This window comes from Leucoraja erinacea, chromosome 8 (genome assembly GCF_028641065.1).
Source record: "Leucoraja erinacea ecotype New England chromosome 8, Leri_hhj_1, whole genome shotgun sequence".
NCBI classification, from domain to species: Eukaryota; Metazoa; Chordata; class Chondrichthyes; order Rajiformes; family Rajidae; genus Leucoraja; species Leucoraja erinaceus.
In genome coordinates, this window is record NC_073384.1 from 26,338,120 (window position 1) to 26,359,548 (window position 21,429).

Consider the following 21,429-nt stretch of genomic DNA (forward strand, 5'->3'; position numbering starts at 1 on the left):
CCTCTGGCAATTTTTGATTTTGGAACACTTTACAATAATTTTGGTATATGGTACCAAAGTCCTGCATTTTGGTCGACAGCTTTACATTTTCATTTGGAGGTGGTTGGAACAACAACAAAGCTGTAGCAGAGGCAGTGTACACAGATTATTGCTACTTTGCAAAGTACATTGTTCTCAGATGAGTGGCAGGCATGATCAGCAAGAAATACATTTCCTTCTAAGTAGTGGAGAGGCATACACAAACCTCCTAGACCTCAAGTAATGGTCCTCAACTTCAAAATATTTATGGTTGTTCCAGGCCACAATATTGCCACATACCAGGTTTCACAAGTAGGTTTGCCACTGTGCGGGTCTCCCTCAGACTGAAGTTATAACTATACTGTGATGGAGTTGGGACCGCTTCTTTCACTCCTGAAATATACCCCTGCTTTGGTTGTGGTGAGTGTAGAGATAAAATGAGGTTTGGGTGTAGCCTAGCAGGGTTTTGAAACAGTTCCATCCAATACAGCAAGAAATTGTAGAGAGGTTTGGACGTAGCCCACACCATCATGCAAACCAACCTCCCTTCCATTGACTCCATCACATTTCATGCTGCCTCGGCAAGACCCCCAGCATAATCAAGGACCAGTCTCACCCCGGTGACTCCCTCTTCTCCCCTCTCCCATCAGGCAAGAGTACAGAAGTGTGAAAACGGATACCTCCAGATTCAGCTGTTATCAGCTGACTGAACCATGCTATCACCAACTAGAGAGTGGTCCTGACCCTCGACCACTGCTACACCACCATCGTTCTATCCCTTGCCCTCACATCGGTAAATCTGACCATATCGCGGTGCTGCTTCTTCCTGATTAAAGAGCACACCCCCAGAGGTGAGGACTGTACAGAGCTGGTGTGGGGGAGGGGTTCATAAAGAACTGTGTGGAGGACTGCATTCCTACAAAAACCTTCCGAGTGTTTCCCAATCAGAAGCCTTGGATGAACTATGAGATCCACACTCTTCTGAAGACCAGACACCGGGCTTTCATGTCTGATGATACAGAGGTCTACAAGAAGTCCCGATACGACCTTGGTAAGGCCATCAAAAAGGCCAAAAGGGACTTCTTCTCCAAGCTGGAGGATGAGACAAATGTTTGGCAGCTGTGGCGGGGGCCTGAATGCAATCACCTCCCACAAGGCGAAATCAGGAGGTAGCTCGAATGTCGGCGTAGAATCACTCCCTAATGAGCTCAATGCTTTTTACGCACGCTTTGATAGGGAGAACGCTGATGTGCCTCCCAAGCCCCCAGAAAGAACATCAGCGCCTCTACTTCCTGAGAAGATTACGGAGAGTCGATATGTCAAGGAGGACTCTCTCGAACTTCTACAAGTGCACAGTAGAGAGCATGCTGACCTGTTGCATCGTGGTTTGGTTCGGCAACTTGAGTGCCCAGGAGTGGAAAAGACTACAAAAAGTAGTAAACACTGCCCAGTCCATCATCGGCTCTGACCTCCCTACCATCGAGAGGATCTATCGCAGTCGCCGCCTCAAAAAGGCTGGCAGCATCATCAAGGACCCACATCATCCTGGCCACACACTCATCTCCCAGCTTCCTTCAGGTAGAAGGTACAGGAGCATGAAATCTGCAACATCCATGTTCATGAATAGCTTCTTCCCCACAGCCATCAGGCTATTAAACTCAACTCAAACAAAACTCTGAACATTAATAGCTCAATGCACTTATCTGTTTATTTATTTATGTGTGCATATATATATATATTCAATGGTATATGGACACACTGATTTGTTCTGTATTCATGCCTACTATATTCTGTTGTGCTGAAGCAAACCAAGAATTTAATTGTCCTATCTGGGACACATGACAATAAACTATCTTGAATCTTGAATCTTGAGGGAGGAGACTATGCCAAAAGTTGGAAAGGGTGAGATGCAGTGAAAAAATGACAGGTAAACTGGTTCAGTGTGATGCTTGCAGGATGTGGTAGGTCAGGGACACTGTTGGTGTCTCTGGCTGCTACAACTGTGGTAAGTGTGTCCAGGTTCAGCTCCTGAAGGACCGTGTTGGGGCACTGGAGAGGCAACTGGATGACCTCAGAGTTTCCTGGAGAGGACCTGCAGCGAGATCGTTACACACCGAAGATACGGGAGAAGGTGGGTGACGATGAGGAAGGGAAGGAAACTTGGAGTACAGGAGACCCCGGAGGATGTATCTCTTGAAAGCAGGTTCACCCTCTTGGAAACTGTCGGGACAGGAGACACTGCCAGTCTGAGCGACGAACAGGTCTGCGAGTCAAAACGTGGGGCTGAAGCAAAGCCAAAGAGCCAGACATCACGCAGAGCCGTGGTAATAGGGGAGAGGTACAGACAGGGGTTTCTGCGGCAACAGGCAAGATTCAAGGATGGTGTGTTGCCTCCTTGGTGCCAGGATCCAGGACGTCACGGACCGATTGCAGATCATCCTCAAGGGTGAAGGTGAGCAGCCAGAAGTGGTAGCGCTCATCGGCACAAATGACGTAGGCGAAGAAGGGGAAAGAGATTCTGCAGCGCGACTTTAGAGCGCTCGGAAGAAGGCTGAATATGCAGAACCTCCAGGGTGGTTATCTCCGGTTTGCTTCCAGTACCTCGTGCTGGTGAAGGCAGGAACAGGGAGATAGGGGATCTGAAAGTGTGACTGAGGAGCTGGTGCAGGGGGCAGGGATGTAGATTCTTAGACCACCGGTATCTGTTTTGGGGTAAGGGCGAATTGTACGAAAGGGACGGGTTGCACCTTAACAGGCGGGGGACCAGCATTCTGGCAGGCAGGTTTGCCACTGCTAGACGGGTGGGTTTAAACTAAATAGTGGGGGGGGGAGACAAATTGTAAATACAAGAATGGAGCTAAAGGGAAAGAGTACAGGAAAAGTTAAGAAAGACACCAGAATTAACGGGACAGAAAGCTCACGAAGGGATAGGAGAGTATGGCCATGTGAAACAGGAATCGATGTGAAAGGTAATGTGAGTAATGGATTAAAAGTATTATATATGAATGCGCAAAGTTGAAGTAAAGTTGATGAGTTTGAGGCTCAGTTAGAGATTGGTTCATATGATATTGTGGGGATTAGATAGACATGGCTGCAGCAGGATCGGCACTGGGAACTGAATAGTCAGGGTTATACATCCTATAGAAAGGACAAGCAGGTGGGCAGAGGAGGTGGGGTAGCTCTGTTGGTGAGGGATGAAATTCAATCCCTTGCGAGGAGTGACATAGGGAATGTAGAGTCACTATGGATAGAATTGAGGAAATAGTAAGAAGACATTAATGGGAGTTATCTACAGGCCCACAAACAGTAGCCTGAATATAGGGTGCATGTTGCAGCAGGAGTTAAAATTGGCATGTAACAAAGGTAATCCCACTGTGGTTATGGGAGACTGGGAAAATCAAGTTGGTTCTGGACCCCAAGAAAGGGAGTTTGTTGAGTGCCTCCTGGATGGATTCTTAGAGTGGCCCTTGTGGCTAAAGGGATCAGGGGGTATGGAGAGAAGGCAGGTACAGGATACTGAGTTGGATGATCAGCCATGATCATATTGAATAGCGGTGCAGGCTCGAAGGGCCGAATGGCCTACTCCTGCACCTATTTTCTATGTTTCTATGTTTCTCGAGCAGCTTGTATTGGAGCCTACCAGAGAGAAGGCAATTCCGGATTTAGTGTTGTTTTTTAATGAACCAGCTCAAGTTAAAGGTAGCGACCATAATATGATGTTTTAATCTGCAATTTGAGAGGGAGAAGGTTAAATCAGAAGTGTCAGTGTTGCAGTTGAACAAAGGGGACCATGAGACAGGAGCTGGTCAAGGTCGACTGGAAACGGGAATTCCTAGCAGGAATGATGGTGGAACAGCAATGGCAGGAATTTCTGGGTATAATCCAGAAAATGCAGGATAATTTCATTCCAAAGAGGAAGAAAGATTCTAAGGGGAGTAAGAGGCAACCGTGCCTGACAAGGGAAGTTAGGGATGGAATAAAACTAAAAGAAAAGGTGTATAACATAGCAAAGGGCAGCCAGAGGATTGGGAAACTTTCAAAGGACAACAGAAGGTAACAAAAAAGGCAATACGAGGTGAAAAGATGAAGTACGAGGGTAAGCTCGCCAAAAATATAAAGGAGAATAGTAAAAGCTTCTTTAGGTATGTTAAGAGAAAAAAATTAGTAAAGACAAATGTGGGTCCCTTGAAGGCAGAAACAGGTGAAATTATTTTGAGGAACAAGGAAATGGGAGAAGAGTTGAACAGGTACTTTGGTTCTGTCTTCACTAAGGAAGACACACGCAATCTCCCAGATGTACCTAGGACAGAGTATCTAGGGAGACAGAGGAACTGAAAGAAATTTGCAATAGGCGAAAAATAGCATTTGGTAGACTGATGGGACTGAAGTCTGATACATCCCAAGGGCCTGATGGTCTGCATCCCAGGGTACTCAAGGAGGTGGCTCTAGAAATTGTGGACGCATTGGTGATCATTTCCCAATGTTCTATAGATTGAGGATCAGTTCCTGTGGATTGGATGGCAGCTAATGTCATCCCACTTTTCAAGAAAGGAGCGAGAGAGAAAACAGGGAATTACAGACCAGTTAGCCTGACACTGGTGGTGGGGAAGATGCTGGAGTTAATTATCAAAGAAGTAATAACAGCACATTTGGATAGCAGTAAAAGGATTGGTCCAAGTCAGCATGAATACATAAGGGGAAATCCTGCTTGACAAATCTTCTGGAATTTTTTGAGAATGTGACAAGTAAAATGGATGAAGGAGAGCCAGCGGATGTAGTGTATCTGGACTTTCAGAAAGTCTTTGATAAGGTCCCACACAGGAGATTAGTGGGCAAAATGAGAGCACATGCTATTGGGGATAGGGTATTGACATGGACAGAAAATTGGTTGGCAGACAGGAAACAAAGAGTATGAATAATCGGGTCCCTGTCAGAATGGGAGGCAGTGGCAAGTGGAGTGCCACAAGGCTCGGTGCTAGGGCCGCAACTATTTATAATATATATTAATGATTTAGATGATGGAATTAAAAGTAACATTAACAAATTTGCAGATGACACAAAGCTGGGTGGCAGTGTGAACTGCAAAGAGGATGCTAGGAGGTTGCAGGGCAACTTGGACAGGTTGAGTGAGTCAGCAGACAGGTTGAGTGAGTGGGCAGATGCAGTATAATGTAGACAAATGTGAGGTTATCCACTTTGCGGCAAGAACAAGGAGGCAGATTATTGTCTCAATGGTGTCAGATTAGGGAAAGGGGAAGTGCAACAAGACCTAGGTGTCCTTGTACATCAGTCACTGAAAGTAAACATGCAGGTACAGCAGGCAGTGAAGAAAGCTAATGGCATGTAGGCCTTCATAACAAGAGGATTTGAGTACAAGAGTAAAGAGGTCCTTCTGCAGTTGTACAGGGCCCTGGTGAGACCACATCTGGAGTATTGTGTGCAGTTTTGCTCTAATTTGAGGAAGGACATCCTTGCTATTGAGGCAATGCAGCGTAGGTTCACGAGGTTAATCCCTGGGATGGCGGGACTGTCATAGGAGGAACGATTGGAAAGACTGGGCTTGTATTCACTGGCATTTACTGGATGAATTTAAAAGAGAGCTAGATAGAGCTCTAGGGACTAGCGGAATCAAGGGATATGGGGAGAAGGCAGGCACAGGTTACTGATTGTGGATGATCAGCCATGATCACAATGAATGGCGGTGCTGACTCGAAGGGGCAAATGGCCTCCTCTTGCACCTATCTTCTATGTTTCTATGTAAATGTTAGACCCTTTATCCTGTATCTATACACTGTGGACAACTGGATCGTAATCAAGTATATTTTTTTCGCTGACTGGATAGCATGCAACAAAAAGCTTTTCATTGTACCTCAGCACATGTGACCATAATAAACTAACTATGTCAAATAATCTTAGATTCAGCTCTAATAAACTATTTTCATTCACTCAGGACATTATCTTCTTCCTCATTAATAAATATTTTTTAAACATGAACTATCATAATTTTGATGTACTGAGAACTGCTTGAACCAAGATGGCCTGCTTCAGCAGATAATTGTTCAGATGTAGACTAATCAGCTGCAACATTCATCTGTTGCATGGTTGCAGGGTCTGTGACATTTGCCATCTGCTCCATTTGCATATGATTCACGTTATCAAATTAAAGCATTAACAATCTACACAGGCTGCTCAACACCTATATGACAGTGCAAACTCCAGCAGCGTTCAAACTGAACCCTGCTTCCCAATTGTAAATCAACATACTGTACGGTTTAGTTTTTCAGGGATTTTACTTACCGTTTTGAAAGGAATATGCTTTTTTCATGCAATAACTGGGTTTATTACTCATGGCCCGTTTTCCATATTATCGCTTCTTTGAAAATGCATGTTCCACTGACATCAACCCTACCTCTGCCATCAGTCAAAATAAGTAGATCTGGATAATAATATAGTGTTACGTGAAAACTAGTATGTAGTGGTAGTGGGAAATTTCTCTCTCAATGTCTCCACCTCTCTTTCCTCTTACCAGGCCTGAGTGACTGAGCTGTCAGCCCACCAGGCCTGAGTGACTGAGCTGCCAGCCCAAGAATCCATTCGGCCCACGATGTTCATACTAGCCTTCAGGAAACCAGTCCATTTGGCCCACAACACCCATACTAGCACTCCAGAAAGCCCCCCCACCCCCCACTGGCCACCAATATTGGAATTGGTGGAGAGGTGGAATATTGCGTTGGGGGACCAGCCCTCCCGTGTGAACATGGGACCCAACGGGTCCTACTTCATCTAGTATTGTCCTAAAGACACATCTGGTAACAAAGATCAATATACCATTTGACTTCCTGAATGCTGTACTGCTTTTATTGACTTGTGTATAAGAGCACCCAGATTCCTTCGAACATCAACACCATTACCCAATCTCTCACTATTCCAATTTTGGCTTTGTATACCAACATGCATGACCTTACACTAGCAATATTACAAAATTTTGAGATTTAAAAAATCAAGTCTGCAATTTATTCCACCAGATAAAGCATTAAAATAAGTTCCATTTGACACCTAATTCACTTTCATATCTTCCATATTAAATAAGTTATGGTCATTTTCATACTCAGAAATTAGCATCTTGTTCCCTATTGCTTTTCCACTGACTTAACACAAAAGCTGCGATCGAGGACAGTCAAAAGCCCATAACTTCCTTAAAAATTAAGAGAACTGAAAGAAATTTTCAGTTATTATAGATTGAAGCATTCTGAAACAAATATGAAACAATCTTACTTGGATGACCTGAAATTAAAGCATATAATTAGTTAGTTACCTCATTATAGCTAATTTCAAAATTTAATTACTAGACCTAAACATCTATCCATTTCTTAAGAAAAGATTAACATTTTTAAATAGCCTGTCCAAATAACATTCACACAAGAATTCACAATATAACATGATTTTTCAATCTCATTGTCATGAATTTATAGGCCAAATGGAAGAAATTTAATGTTTAATTCCTGTAAATTAATGGCCATTTTAATCATCTTGTGAGTGGGTTTTAGTGGAACGCGATCGATTGGAACTTTGCGGTTTGCGGTGAATTTGAACCCCTTATCGGCAGGAAAAACACTGCCGGTTCGTATATTTACATAATCACATTTTCGCCAATGAAAGTTTGATTAAAGTCATCCTAAGAAAGTTTATATGTAAAATAAACTCCTTACCTTATGTTTTGTCCCCTACGTGAGATCCGTCCCGTTGTCAGCGTTGACGGTGTTAGAAGTCGCTTTTTATTTTACTCCAGCGATTAAATTGTCCCGCGATTTTTTAACAAAACTTCTGAGAATGCAAGTCGGAACAATTTTTCAGCATCAGCTAGCAGCCCGAGAAAATATATCTCGGACAGGCAGGAAAAACAGCATTTGGCCCTCAAAGGCGCCAAAGTCGCGCACACGGCCAATGGCAGAACTGCAGCGCCGGTGAAGGTAAGTATTGTAACATACCTACTTACACTTTTCCTCCTTATTTTTTTTATCTGCCAGTACTCCTCTAATCACGGCCTACCAATTGAGAAAGGTCCACTTGTTTCCACTTGTCGTGCTATCCATCCGACAACCAGTTCTTAATCCATCTTAATAAGTGCTGAAGGAACTCAGGTGGTCAGACGGCATTGTGGAAGGAAATGGACAGACAACATGTCAGGTTGGAATCCTTCTTCAGACTGATGATTCTTTGTCTGAGGAAAGGTCCTGACCAGTAAGATTATCTGTCCATTTCCCTCCATAAAGCTGCCTGGCCCGCTGTTCTCTCTCCTTCCTTCTTTAGCCAGTGGGTTACATTTGCGACCCTCAAATCTACAGGAACAATTCTTAAATCTGTATATTTTGAAGAAGATAACCCAAACAACCACCATTTCTAAAGCCATTTCTTTCAAAGCTCTGGGCTATAGGTCGTGGGCCCTTGTGATTTCTCAGCTTTCACACTCACCAATTCCTATGGTAGTTTTATTTTACTAATAATAATTTCCTTCATTTCTTCATTCTTACTTGACCATTGATTAATTTGTATTTCTGGTAGGTTTTTGCAGCTTGTTACACCCCCTCTTCTCTCGTTTGTCGCTCCGATCCCCGTACTCGGCAGAGGTTAAGAGAAGCCTCACCAACACCACAAACAGAGCTTGGCTACTGGAAAACATCAGCACCCGGGACAGAGCTCTGCATTAAGCCGAGGCAACAGCTATGTTCAATTAGCTGTTATTGGATTAGCCCAGCTTTAGCCTCCTCCTTAAAAACCATGGCAATGCCAGCCAGAGGAGGAAGAAGGGAAAAGGAAGGGGTGAGAGAGAAAAGAGTGGAGAAAGAGAAAGCAGGAGAAAGGAAGAAAGAGAGTGAAGAAAAAAGGAGAGAGAGGGAGAGAAAGTGGGGCACATCACTACTAGTTGTGTTCCCCATTTGCAAGTTTGGAGGAAGACTGAGCTGCCAGGAAAAACCCAAGCCCGCCAGGACGTCTTCCTTTGAGCCCAAGACTGAGTTGCCACGACAAGCCCTAGATAGCCAGTGCCTGCCTTGAGGCTAAGACTGGGTGGGTGGCACAAGCCTGAGACCGCTAGTGCCTCCTCACCTGCGCACAGACAATGAGGGACTGTGCCTGCATACAGAAGCAAAAACTGAGTTGCTGGAACAAGCCTGAGGCCGATTGTGTCTCCTCCTCAAGGCAAAAGCTGAGTTATCAGGATGAGCCCGAGACTGCCATAGGCTCCTCTTCAAGGTAAAGTCTGAGCCACTGGGACAAGCCCGAGACTGCCAGCGCCTTCTTTACAAGGCCAAGGCTGAGCCACAGAGACAAGCCTGAGTTCGCTGCAATCTCCTTTGAGATCAGGACTGAGCCACTGGGATAAGCGCAAGACAGTCAGTGTCTCTTTCAAGGCCAGAATTGAGCTTCCAGGACAACCCTAAACAGCCAGCGCCTCCTCCTCAAGGTTAAGACTGAGGTGCCGGGACAAACCCTAGACATCCATTGCAACCCTGGAGGCCAAGACTGAGCCTCTGGGACGAGTGCCTGGGACAAGCCAGATAATGCCCATGCTTCACAGTCAAGACTGAACTGTCGGGTTAAGATTGAGCCTCCAGGATGTGGTTCCTGAGATCGCCAGCATCCTCTCACATACACACTGATGATGAGGGACAGCGCCCCCACACAGACCCAGACCTTCTGGTCGCTGTTGTCTGTCACCATAAATAAACCATATCACCTGCGTTCACCCTACAGTGAGTGTCACTGTATTCATTGTTGACCCGGTGTCATCTCTGAATTAGTCTCAGTCTTTCACAAAGAAAGACACAAAGTATCAATTTCTCTGCCTTTTCCTTCGACTCCATTATAGGCGCTCTGTATCTTCCCTCATTTATCTTATTCCTGCCAGTGTACCCTCGTTGTATTTTCCCTGTATCAATTTCTTGGTCTTCCTTTGCTGAGTTCTGGAAAACACTCCAAAGCCTATTGCTGATCTGTCAACGTTATAGCATACCTTCCCTTGATTGCATACCATCTTTTAGTTTTCCTGTCAGTTGTGGTTGAGCTATTTTTCTCCATTGTCTTTTTTGTGGCTGAAAGGTACATTTTTTTCCCTTGTCATAGTTATAGTCATACAGCTGGAAACAGACCATTCAGTTAAGAGAGTCAAGAGTGTTTTATTGTCATATGTCCCGGATGGGACAATGAAATTCTTACTTGCTGCAGCACAACAGAATATGTGAATATGTAAACATAGTACATAACGGGGGAAGAGAAAAAAAGAAAACGTTCAATAAATGACAAATATAGTGCAGATATAGGGTAGTGGGCAGGTGCTATAGACCTGCATGGGAAGGTAGACGCTCCTGCCCACATGAGTTTTGGGCAGATGGGGCTCATCAGCCTGGAAAGGTAGTCCATCTAGGAGAGGGAAAACTCTGATTTAAAACCTCCACTGCCTTGTGGCCATATCCAGTCATGGAAAAGGCACCTGGAGTAAACCTCAAGAAAATCCGGAGTCGTAGCTCCTAAGGCAGTTCGTTGTTGTCTACAACCTCGCTCTGGCAGCTCCTGCGACGGCGCTGGTGCCAAACTGTAACGGCCCTGCTGTTCCTTTGGCTCGATCAGTGATGTGCAGAGGGGGGACGTGCTGCATGGGCAACAGCCTGTGACATATGACATCGCCCACGCTTGCATTCGACCACACATCACCTGCAAACTAGGATGCATCACCCATGGTCAGTCATGACCGAAGGGGACCTACTATAGTGCAATAATAATATAGTCTTTTGCAGTTCAGAGCTCAGAGCTTATTCGTTGTTGTGTTTAATAGCCTGGTGGCTGTAGGGAAGAAGCTGTTCCTGAACCTGGACGTTACAGTTTGCAGGCTCCTGTACCTTCTTCCTGATGGCAATGGTGAGATGAGTGTGTGGCCAAGAAGGTGTGGGTCCTTGATGATTTGACTGCCTTTTTGAGGCAGCGACTACGATAAATCCCTTCAACGGTGGGGAGGTCAAAGCCGGTGATGGATTGAGTAGTGGTCACAACTTTTTGCAGTCTTTTTTGCTCCTGGACGTTCAAGATGCCGAACCAGGCCACGATGCAACCAGTTAGAATGCTCTCTACCGTGCACCTGTAGATGTTTAGTCCAACATGCCCATGGCAACCTGACCCGCTGAGTTACTCCAGCATTTTGTGTCTATCTCACTTGCCTGCCTTTGACCCATGTTCCTCAAACCTACCCTATCCATGTACTTGTCAAAATATTTCTTAAATTTTGCAATAGTACTTCCCTCAACTACCTCCTCCGACAGTTTGTTCCATTTACCCACTCCCTTTATGTAAAAAAGTTGCCCTTCAGGTTCTCATTAAACCTTTCTCCCCTCACCTTAAATCTATGCCCCCAAAAAAAGTAAATTTAATTTTAATGCGAGCCACTGTCACCTTTTTACTTTTTAATATAATTTCCCAACCAACCACATCCAACCTTCTTTCATACCTTCATGGTCTCCTTTGTTTATCTTTTAATTCATTTGTTTTGGCAATGAATTGCAATTTGGCCCTATTTTTACGCTGCTTAGCTGAAATTATTGTGCAAATTAAATTTAAACACAAATAAAATCTGGATACACTTACTCTAAAATCATACCGTTGTGTTACCATAAAAACATTAAAATCCATAATGTGGTAGTTAGTTTTCTCGATTAGACTTGTTAGTGACTGTAATTCTGACACATACATCATGGGCAAATAATAATAAAAATTGGCTTCAATATCACAACTATTGGTAACTGGTTTGAGTTGAGCAGTTGAAACACCTTCTCTAGGAAGATCCAATGCCAGGTTTATGGCAAACTAGCTGTGGTGGACCAGGAAACAACATTAAAGGTATGATGGCAGGTGAAAATAAGAGTCTAGAGGCACACAGTTTTCCAGGGCCGATTCTCCTGTTGATCTGTTGAAATTCAACCATGGATGTTGGAGAAATTAAATTCAACAATTCGAGTAAATAAGGAAGTTTAAAAAAAACAATGTGTAATGGTGACAATGAAACTATCATGATAACACTCGTTGGTCAGTCTCTTGCTGGAGGAGGAAATCCTGGGTAGATCGACCAGCCGGTCACTGAGTAAATGTTCTCTGACGTGTTGGAAGCATGAGCTCATTTTAAGCACATATTTTGGATTTCCAGCTTACAGCGGAATTTTGCTTTTGTTACCCATGGATAGTTTTAGGATGTACTGCAGCATAATGGTGGGTCAAAATCAGAGTACAGAATGGCTAGGAAGTAAGAACAAAGGTATGGCTAAAGGGCCTATCCCACTTAGGCTATTTTTAGGCGACTGCCAGTCATAGCAGGTCGCCGAAAAACCGGCAACTGGACCCCCCTTCGACATGAAATTTTAAATAGAATCATTACTTTTACAACAACAAAAAAACGAAGTCAGCACTGGCGACAACCTACGTTAACCTGGCGACCTACATTAACCTGGCGACAACTACGACAGCACCTACTTCAGAAGAAGTCAAGCTACGCGCATTGCCATCAAACCCACTGTCGCCGACTGTCTCCGAAAATGTTTCAACATGTTGAAAATCCAGCGGCGACCAGAGAGACACCGCGGCGACTCTTTGGGCGACTGAGGAGACTACTGACGATCATACAGGCGACACCCGGCGACAGCCTAGTCGCCTGTAGTCACCTAAAAAATGGGACAGGCCCTTAAGACTATGTTTTTTAACAGCTTGGCTTTACAACACCATTACCATAAATAATCAGTATCATTGTTTTTAAAGGGCCTTGTACTTCAGCTCAATAGAATCCAACATAGAGTCATAGAGACATGCAATAAGGATACAGGCCCTTCGGCCCTACATCCATGCTGGCCAAGATATCCCATCTACGTTAGTCCCATTTGCCAGCATTTGGTCCATATCCCACTAACCCTTTCCTATCCATGTACCTGTTCAAGTGTCTTTAAAATGCTGTTATGCTTTAAAACTATCTCCTCTGGCAGTTAATTCCATACACCCACCACCCTCTGAGTGAAAATGTTGCCCTTCGCATTCCTATTAAATCTTTCACCTTAAACATAAAGGTGGTCTGGTTCTTGATTCCCCTACCCTGGGTGAAAGACAGTGAATTCACCTATTAATTCCCCTCATGATCTTATACACCTCTATAAGATCCTCCTGCACTAAAGGAATAGAGACCTAACCTGCCCAATCTCTCTTTATTGCTCAGGGTCTCGAGTCCTGGCAACATTCCCGTAAATCTTTTCTGCACTCCTTCCAGCTAAATAACATCTTTCCCATAGCAGGATGACCAAAACTGAATACAATACTCCAAATACTAAGCACAATACTCCAAATACTGAATGCAATATTCCAACATACCTTGTTTAAAGAGAGCTAAGATTTACGTGCGTAAAAGTCAACATATTTATGAGCTAATGCTATTGATGATACTATTACCTTAACTACAATATACTCAGTGATGGTGTTAAACATAAAATTGTGTACTCTTCAATAAAATTCAATGCAAGTGATAAAAATATTAATATGTGGCTTTAGCATTTCCATTAGGTTATTGAGTAATTAGTGTTTGAAATATTTAATTTATGTCATCTCCTATTTAAATATCACTGCCAATTTCTAAATGGAATTTTACTATCCATACGTCATAATTTTTACACTTTACCTTTATAATTATTGCTCAAGCAGTAAAAGGAATGTAAAGATTTTAACGTTCTATCCCATGGTTTTCTGTAATAACATATTTCTATAAGATAAATTGCAATAAATCATAATATATCAAACCAGAGCATGTTAAGTATATTTTCTTCCAGATAATTCGGTAAGCTGTAGTGTACTTTGCTTTGGCTTTGTAAGCTTTGGCTTCTTCCTGCTCCTTTTCGGACACATACGATTTCATTTATTTATAGGTATTGTTTATGACACTTTATAAATATTCTTGTTTTGTTTTTTGTATGCTGTTTCACACTTGCTTTTTATTCTTTTATTCTGTTTGAAATACTTTCAGGGATTGATTAATATTGTCTGTCTCAATCATCAACAAAAAGGACGGTGTTGTTGACATATTATCAAGTGCTATGGTATACTGTTGGTCTAGTTGGCATAAGGACCACTTGGCTCTCATATCTCCTCTAAACTCAGTCCAAATGGAGAAAACACTGAATTGCAGAAGTGAGGCAATGCCAACAATGCTAAGCAACAAGGGTGGAATTGATATGTATAGCAATGAAAGAGACTAGGTGAACTTGAAACCGGTGAAATCTTTTTCACTGGTCAAGTCAGGTTTATTGTCATAGGCACATCCTGCCACCCTACCAATCTAGTTTAAACCCACCCGTATAGCACTAGAAAATCTGCCTGCCAAGATATTAGTTTCCTTCAAGTTGCATCTGAACTGGAGGGGAAGCAATATCCTGGCAGGCAGGTTTGCTAGTGCCACACGGGGGGTTTAAACATGATTGGCAAGGAGACGCAATCCGATGTAGGACAGAATGCAGGTGAGAGGCTGGTAGTCAGTAAGGAAGATGATGAAAGAAATTTCAGTGGACATTATAGACAGTAGCATGGCAGGGAGCGAGGGAAGACCATTGGATTGAATTGAATTTACTTTAATGCAAGAGGCTTCATGGGTAAGGCAGATGAACTCAGGGCATGGATAGGTACCTGCAACTGGGAAGTTGTCGTCATTATGGAAACCTGCTAAGGGAGGGATAGGACTGGCAGCTTCTTTGCAGAGGATTCCAAAACGCAATGTTGTACATTAATCTAGTTCAATCATTGTTTATATTTTAGCAATGAACCACTTAAATTGTACCAAAGAGGGGGAAACAATTCACTTATTTATACTTCATAGTTTGTGTGCGTGTGTGCGCGCGCACGTATATCCGCATGCGTGTGTGCGCACGGGTACCCGGACATGGCGCCGACAGACAACAAGCCGAAGCAATGAAGTCGAAGCCAAAGAACCGAATAGAAACGAGGCCGAAACGCCAATGAACCGAAAGAGTCCGAAGACGAAACGACTACTAACCGAAAGGATGGGATCGGGTGGAGCGGAGGTTTGGAACAATGTTCATGCCTTCACAGTGATGTGATTGACGCGGGGGTCTGGACCAATCGCTGACAAGTCCCGCTCCCCGGCAACGTCAAGTCCGTTATTGGACTTTTCTGTCGAGCGCCAGTCGGTCCTTTGGCTTGTAGGCGACGCCGCCTTTCAGGTAGGAGGCGTTTCGACAGAGCGGCCATTCGGTAAGTTTTCTTTTAGGCGACGCAGCCTTTCGGTTCGTTGGCTTTTGGGCGTCCCGCCCTTTCGGTTAGTTTGCATTTAGGCGTCCCATCCTTTTGGTTAGTAGGCGTTTTGTCTTCGGACTCTTTCGGTTCATTGGCGTTTCAGCCTCGTTTCTATTCGGTTCTTTGGCTTTGACTTCTTTGCTTCGGCTTCTTGTCTGTCGGCGCCACGTCCGCACACGGTGCGCACATTCGTGTTTGTTTACATACACATGCGCACAGGAGCCTTGTTAATGACAACTTTTCTGCCAAAAATAAATCCCACCAACTATTCCTATCAACAGATTTACATGGGTGTAAAGTAACAATTTTGACATAATTATAAGGTTAAAAATTATTAACATTATTTGGCACATTGTTTATTATGATTTTCCATGATATGTTTGATCTCTAAAAGTCTTCCTTCTGGGAAAAATCAGTATTTCTTCCCCTGCAAATCCACATGGCCACCCTCTCCCACCAGCGAAGGGTGCTAGCTGAAGACAAATTCAACAATCCACTGGGATTGATGTACTCAGTTCCTCTGCATTCAAATTACTCAGCACATTTTCATCAATTTCCTTCCAATTCAGTGTTTTTTTTTTATATTCTTAGTTCAGAAAACGACATGCACAAAAAGCTCAAAGAAAATAATCTTATCTGTGGTTGAAATGTAATGTTTTCTGATTGCTTCATCTTATATCAGATTCATATTAATCTTAACATTAATATTAATTCACAACCCTCACCAACATCATGTTATCAGTTGGGATTTTAACTGAATTTTACACATTGTTTACATTGCATATCAAGTTTTATAATGCAGAATCATTACCGTGTAAAAGCCCAAAGCACTTTGATGCGGTAATACATTGAAAGAATTAATGGCACAACCTGCATTTTCTAGGATACAATTGCCACTATTAGAGATAAGCTCATCATAGAAACAGGAAGTTAAATACATATTGGTGATGCACAGATGTGAAACAGCAGGGGCCAATCTTATCTGGTTTACGAGCTACATAATGGATGGCTGGAACCTGAAGCTACCAAAGAACAAACAAAGAGAAACCAGCGCAGTGGTATTTACATGATGTGAAATTTCTGAGTTTAGAGCAAGTTAAAAGATGGCTAAAAATGTCCAATTTTTATTATATTCATTAACTAAAATTTTCTGATCCTATTTTGCTTAGATGTATGATGAAAGGTAAATTACACAGCTGAAAGGACATGATTAAGGTAGGAAAGGTTTAAAAAAGATTCACAAGGATGTTGCCTGGATTGGAGTGTTTGCGTTATCAGGAGGTTTTGGATTATGCTGCTATAATAGAGATGGCATAATAGAACATAGAAAAATAGGTGCAGGAGTAGGTCATTCGGCCCTTTGAGCCAGCACCTAATGGCTGATCATCTAAAATCAATACCCTGTTCCTGCTTTTTCCCCATATCACTTGAAACCTTTAGCCTAAGGGCTAAATCTAACTCTCGCTTGAAAACATCCAGTGAATTGGCCTCCACTGCCTTCTGGGGCAGAGAATTCCACATTCACAACTCTCTGGGTGAAAATGTTTTTCCTCATATCAGCCCGAATTGGCCTATCCCTTATTCTTAAACTGTGACCCCTGGTTCTAGACTCCCTCAGCATCGGGAACATTTTCCCTGCATTTAGCCTGTCCAATTCTTTAAGAATTTTATATGTTTCTATAAGGTACGCTCTCATACTTCTAAATTCCAGTGAATCAAGCCCAGTCGACCTATTCTTTCATCATATGTCTATGGCCAGTGGTGTGTCGTAGGGATCAGTGTTGGACCCCCTTTTGGCTGGATGATGATTTGGATGAGAATAGAGGTGGCATGATTAGTTAGTTCGTAGATGACACCAAAATCTGTGATTTTGTTGAGACCACACTTGGAGTATTATGTGTAATGCTGGTCGCCCAGCTATAGGATGGATTGATTAAGCTGAAGATGGTACAGAAAAGATTAACAGGGAAGGTGCTGAGACTGGAGCACTTTAGTTATAGAGAGACTACATAGGTTGGGACTGTTCCCCCTGGCGTGAAGGAGGTTGAAGGGTGACCTTATAGAGGTTTGTGAAATCATGGATTGCTACAGTCTATTTCCCAGTATTGAGGAATCCAAGACTCGAGGGCAAAGGTTTAGGAACTGAGGGGAGAAATTTAAAGGGGATCAGACGGTCAACCTTTCCACACAGAATGTGGTGGGTACATGGACTGAGTTGCGGAGAAAGTAGTAGTGGAATGGACAGTAACAACATTTAAGAGGCAACTGGACAGATTGCTGAATGAGCTGGGAATCGAGGGATATATAACTGATGTAGGCAAGTGAAATTAGTATAGGTAGGTATGATGGTTGGCACAGACTGAATGGCCTGTTTTAATGCTATGCAATTTTAAGACACAGGAGCTGACTGGGAACTTAATGTTGGGTACAGAATCAACATGTTGGCGTTTTTTTTACACAGGTTAGCTAATATCAACAATGCTGTCTAGTGCGTGCAAATAAAAATAGTAAATGCTTGGCTCAAAATAGCCACAGATAAAAGCAATTACCACCTCCAAAGGTTCTGCAGTTACCAAAGTACAGTTAATTGCTATATTAATTCTAACATTAGAATAGAGGCAATCAATTTATGTACCCCAGTAAGCTCTTATATTATAAAGAAATGCTAATTATAGGATAAGGGAGGAAAGTAAAGCACCCAGAGGGAACCTAAGCAATCAAAAGTTGAATATAATGCAAAGGAATGTGGTTGGCAAAATAAACTGGGCTCTTTTCCAGACACACCAATCAGCAACAAGATTAGCACATTCATTCCCGTGTGGATGTATAAAAGTGTTGCTCTGCAGCTTATCATTTGTCATCCAATCAAAAGCACAAAGACCATGATTATTTCCCTGTTAAATTCAACCTGTTATCAGTTGAAAATCTGACTGTTTGAGGGACATAACTCACCCTAACAACAGCAAGGTTTTATCCGGGAAACTGTAGTGAGCAAGATCTTGGCTGTTGGCTGTCTGTTCCACTCCAATGATTGTGTGCCCCTCAGTTTTCTTTTGCTGCAGGTAGTCAATTAGTTGATCAGGTCTCACCTACAAAATGGAGAGATTGAAGATAAAGAAACACACGGCATTATAACTCGCTGGTGACTTGCCCATCATGATTCCCTCTTTACTGAAGGACTATGCAAACGTTTCACCTTTCTTCAAATGAGGTTCCCGTGTTTCAGATATGGGCTTTTTAAAATTGTGTTTAGCACTAATGCCTTGTGTTTGGCACAGCCTTGTTCACCTATTTTCTGACACCCACTTATCCTCTTTTCTCCTCTAGGTTTTCTCACTTATTCCACTCATCTGTCAATCACACAATATCCCCCCGGTCACACTGTATCTACTTATGACTTTCCAGGTTTTGTCTCATCCCCACCTCTCTTTTCCAGTTTTTTCTCCCCCCCCTCTCCCCCCACCTTCTCCTTCAGTCTGAAGAAGGGTCCCGACCTGACACATCGTCTGTTTACTCCCTCCACAGATGGTGCCTGACCTGCTGAGTTCCTTCAGCACTTTGCAGATGCTGGAATCTTGAGCAAAAAACAATCTCTAAAGTTTGTATTTTTTCCAGCAAGGTTAAATCTCCCCTCAGTGATCTTTGCATGCTTCCAATTCTGGCTTGATAACCTGTGCAGTGCAACCCCGAGTATACTCGAATCATGGCTAATAGTGAAAAAACGTGGCAGCGAACAGATTAAAATGTTCATTTACAGGATTAATGGACTTCATCGACGAAGACAGCATTTACTGTCCGTTCCTAGACGCTCCTGAACTGAATGCCTTGCTCAAGCAATTTAGAGGCCAAGCAGAAGCAAACTTCATTACCCTTTATTATCACTAACTTGCCAGACTGAGCTAGAACGGCAAATGTTCTTTCCAATAGGACTAAAGTGTACCCTATGGATTTATACAGCAATCTGGTCATTTCAAAGTCACCAATTCCACTATTAGCATTATATGACTGACTATTTAATTAACTAAACTCTCCAGCTGTTCTAACAAACCCAATGTATTCACTGCATCACTGATATCTGTTTGCTTAGCCCCAAGTTCCTCATAAATCAAATCCTTTATACTGTTCCTTAAAGTCAAAGGTTTCAAATGTTTCAAAGATGTTTTATTGTCACATGTACCAATTAAGGTACAGTGATATGTGAATTACCATACAGTCAGACGGAAAAAATAGCAACAAGACACACAACTACATAAAAGTTAACATAAACATCCACCACAGCAGATTGCCCACATTCCTCACTGTGATGGAAGGCAAAGAAAACCAATCTCTTCCTCTTTATTCTCCCGAGGTCAGGGCAGTCGAACCATCCATCGGGGCGATCGAGGCTCCCGCAGCCAGTGGTCAAAGCCCCCGCATCAGGGCGATCGAAACCCCCTTGTAGGGGAGGTCGAAACTCCCGCAGCTTGGAGTTCCCGGTCAGTCTCTGACCAGAGACGGCAGGCTCCATGATGTTAAGTCCGCAGGCCCCATGGTGGGAGCTCCGAGGTCGACCCCTAGCAAAGGGATCACGAGCTCCGCGATGTTAAATTCCCGTAGGCTCCCTGAGGTGGAGCTCTCAAAATCGGTCTCTAAAAAAGCCGCCAACTCCTCGATGATAGGCCGCAGTACGGACGGAGATACGATACAGATAAAAATTGCATCTCCGTCAAGGTAAGAGATTAGAAAACGTTTCCCCCAACTCCCACCCCCCCTCAGCCCCCACATAAAACAAGCTAAAAAACACTAAAAACATGCATTTAACACATACTATTAAAACACAAAGAAGGAAAGGACAGACAGATTGTTGGTGAGGCAGCCATTGCTGGCACCATTGCTTTAACTACATTTTAGTTGCCAATCCCAGCGTGTTGTATAGCAGGGTTTGTTTGATCACACTCCCTAAAACACATTGAGATGTTCAATAAATTAAAGGCTTTAGGAACATGACAAGAGCATGGGTGGGCATTCAGATCTGCTCCAGCATTCAACACCATCATGACTTATTTTACTTCGGAGTCACGTGAGTGACTTCGTGAAGAAGCCCGCTCAGGGCGCAGGTGCGGCATTACGCCAGCAAGTGCAACAGCGGCGGCAGCTGGAGTCAGGCTCTCCAGCTGCACTTTAAAAACGCACCATCAGGTAAGTGAACGGTGCGTTGGGAACGGAGCGAGTTTGGTGTTGGTTCTTTTGGAAGAAACATGTCCCAACGCAGAAAACTCGCTAGTAGAACTGCCCGAGCTTTAACTCCACCAGAGGAGTCGATTCCAGCGGGGCAGCAACCGGCGGTACTACCGCTTGAACAGCGGTTTGAAATTCCCCAGACCGAGCCGGTCCCAGTCACGCCAGAGCCTACACGGCGGGCTGGGAAAGCCACCCGGAAGACAAACCGGCCGGTCGATTCCGACTCGTCGGAGGGGGAAATGTCCACCCCAAAGCGGGGGAGAGACAGCCGCCTAAGCTGCATCCAGCAGCTATTGGAGGGGATGGTCTACCGAGAGCAGCAGCGCTCTCGGACAGACAGGACAGGCGCCCCCTCCATGGTGCTGAGTCCGGCACCTCCCTTTGCGACCTCGGACCAGGAATGGGAGGTTAGCATCGGTGACCAGGGGCAGGCTGGTCTGAGTATGGGGCAGGCGGAAGGAGCCGAAAGAGAGCAGGGTGTGCAGGAAGAGCTGCTGGGGGTCGTAAGCCGATTCGTCGCTACCCCACGGGTTGGAGCACCGCTGGAGCCAAGGATGGCTGCCAGCATTAACCATCTCTCCAACAAACCACTGCAGGAGAAGGTGCTCGCCCAAGTGCTTGAGGAGCACACAGCCCCGGATAATTGTGAGGCTCTCAAGGTCAAGAGCCTCAATCCTCAAATATGGGGCAACGTGGGGGGACCGATTCGGACACAGGAGGTCAAACTGCAGCGCATACTTCGCCTCCTCACGGCGGCTATAACAGCCTATGCGCGGGGTGTCGAGACCGTAGATATGACATCTCACCAACAGGATGTCCTGGCACTCATGTGCACAACACAATATGAGCTGAATAACCTAAGAAGAG

At 43.9% G+C, this 21,429-nt stretch overlaps 1 protein-coding gene across 1 annotated transcript in view; it reads right to left on the reverse strand.

The window, feature by feature from the left end:
• The window catches only part of tarbp1 (TAR (HIV-1) RNA binding protein 1), a 226,972-nt gene that overhangs the window by 16,998 nt on the left and 188,545 nt on the right, over window positions 1–21,429 (reverse strand). Inside the window, exon 29 of the mRNA XM_055639264.1 lies at window positions 18,295–18,431. Within this exon, the coding sequence (XP_055495239.1) occupies window positions 18,295–18,431 (137 nt within the window). The remainder of the gene's footprint in view (window positions 1–18,294; window positions 18,432–21,429) is intronic.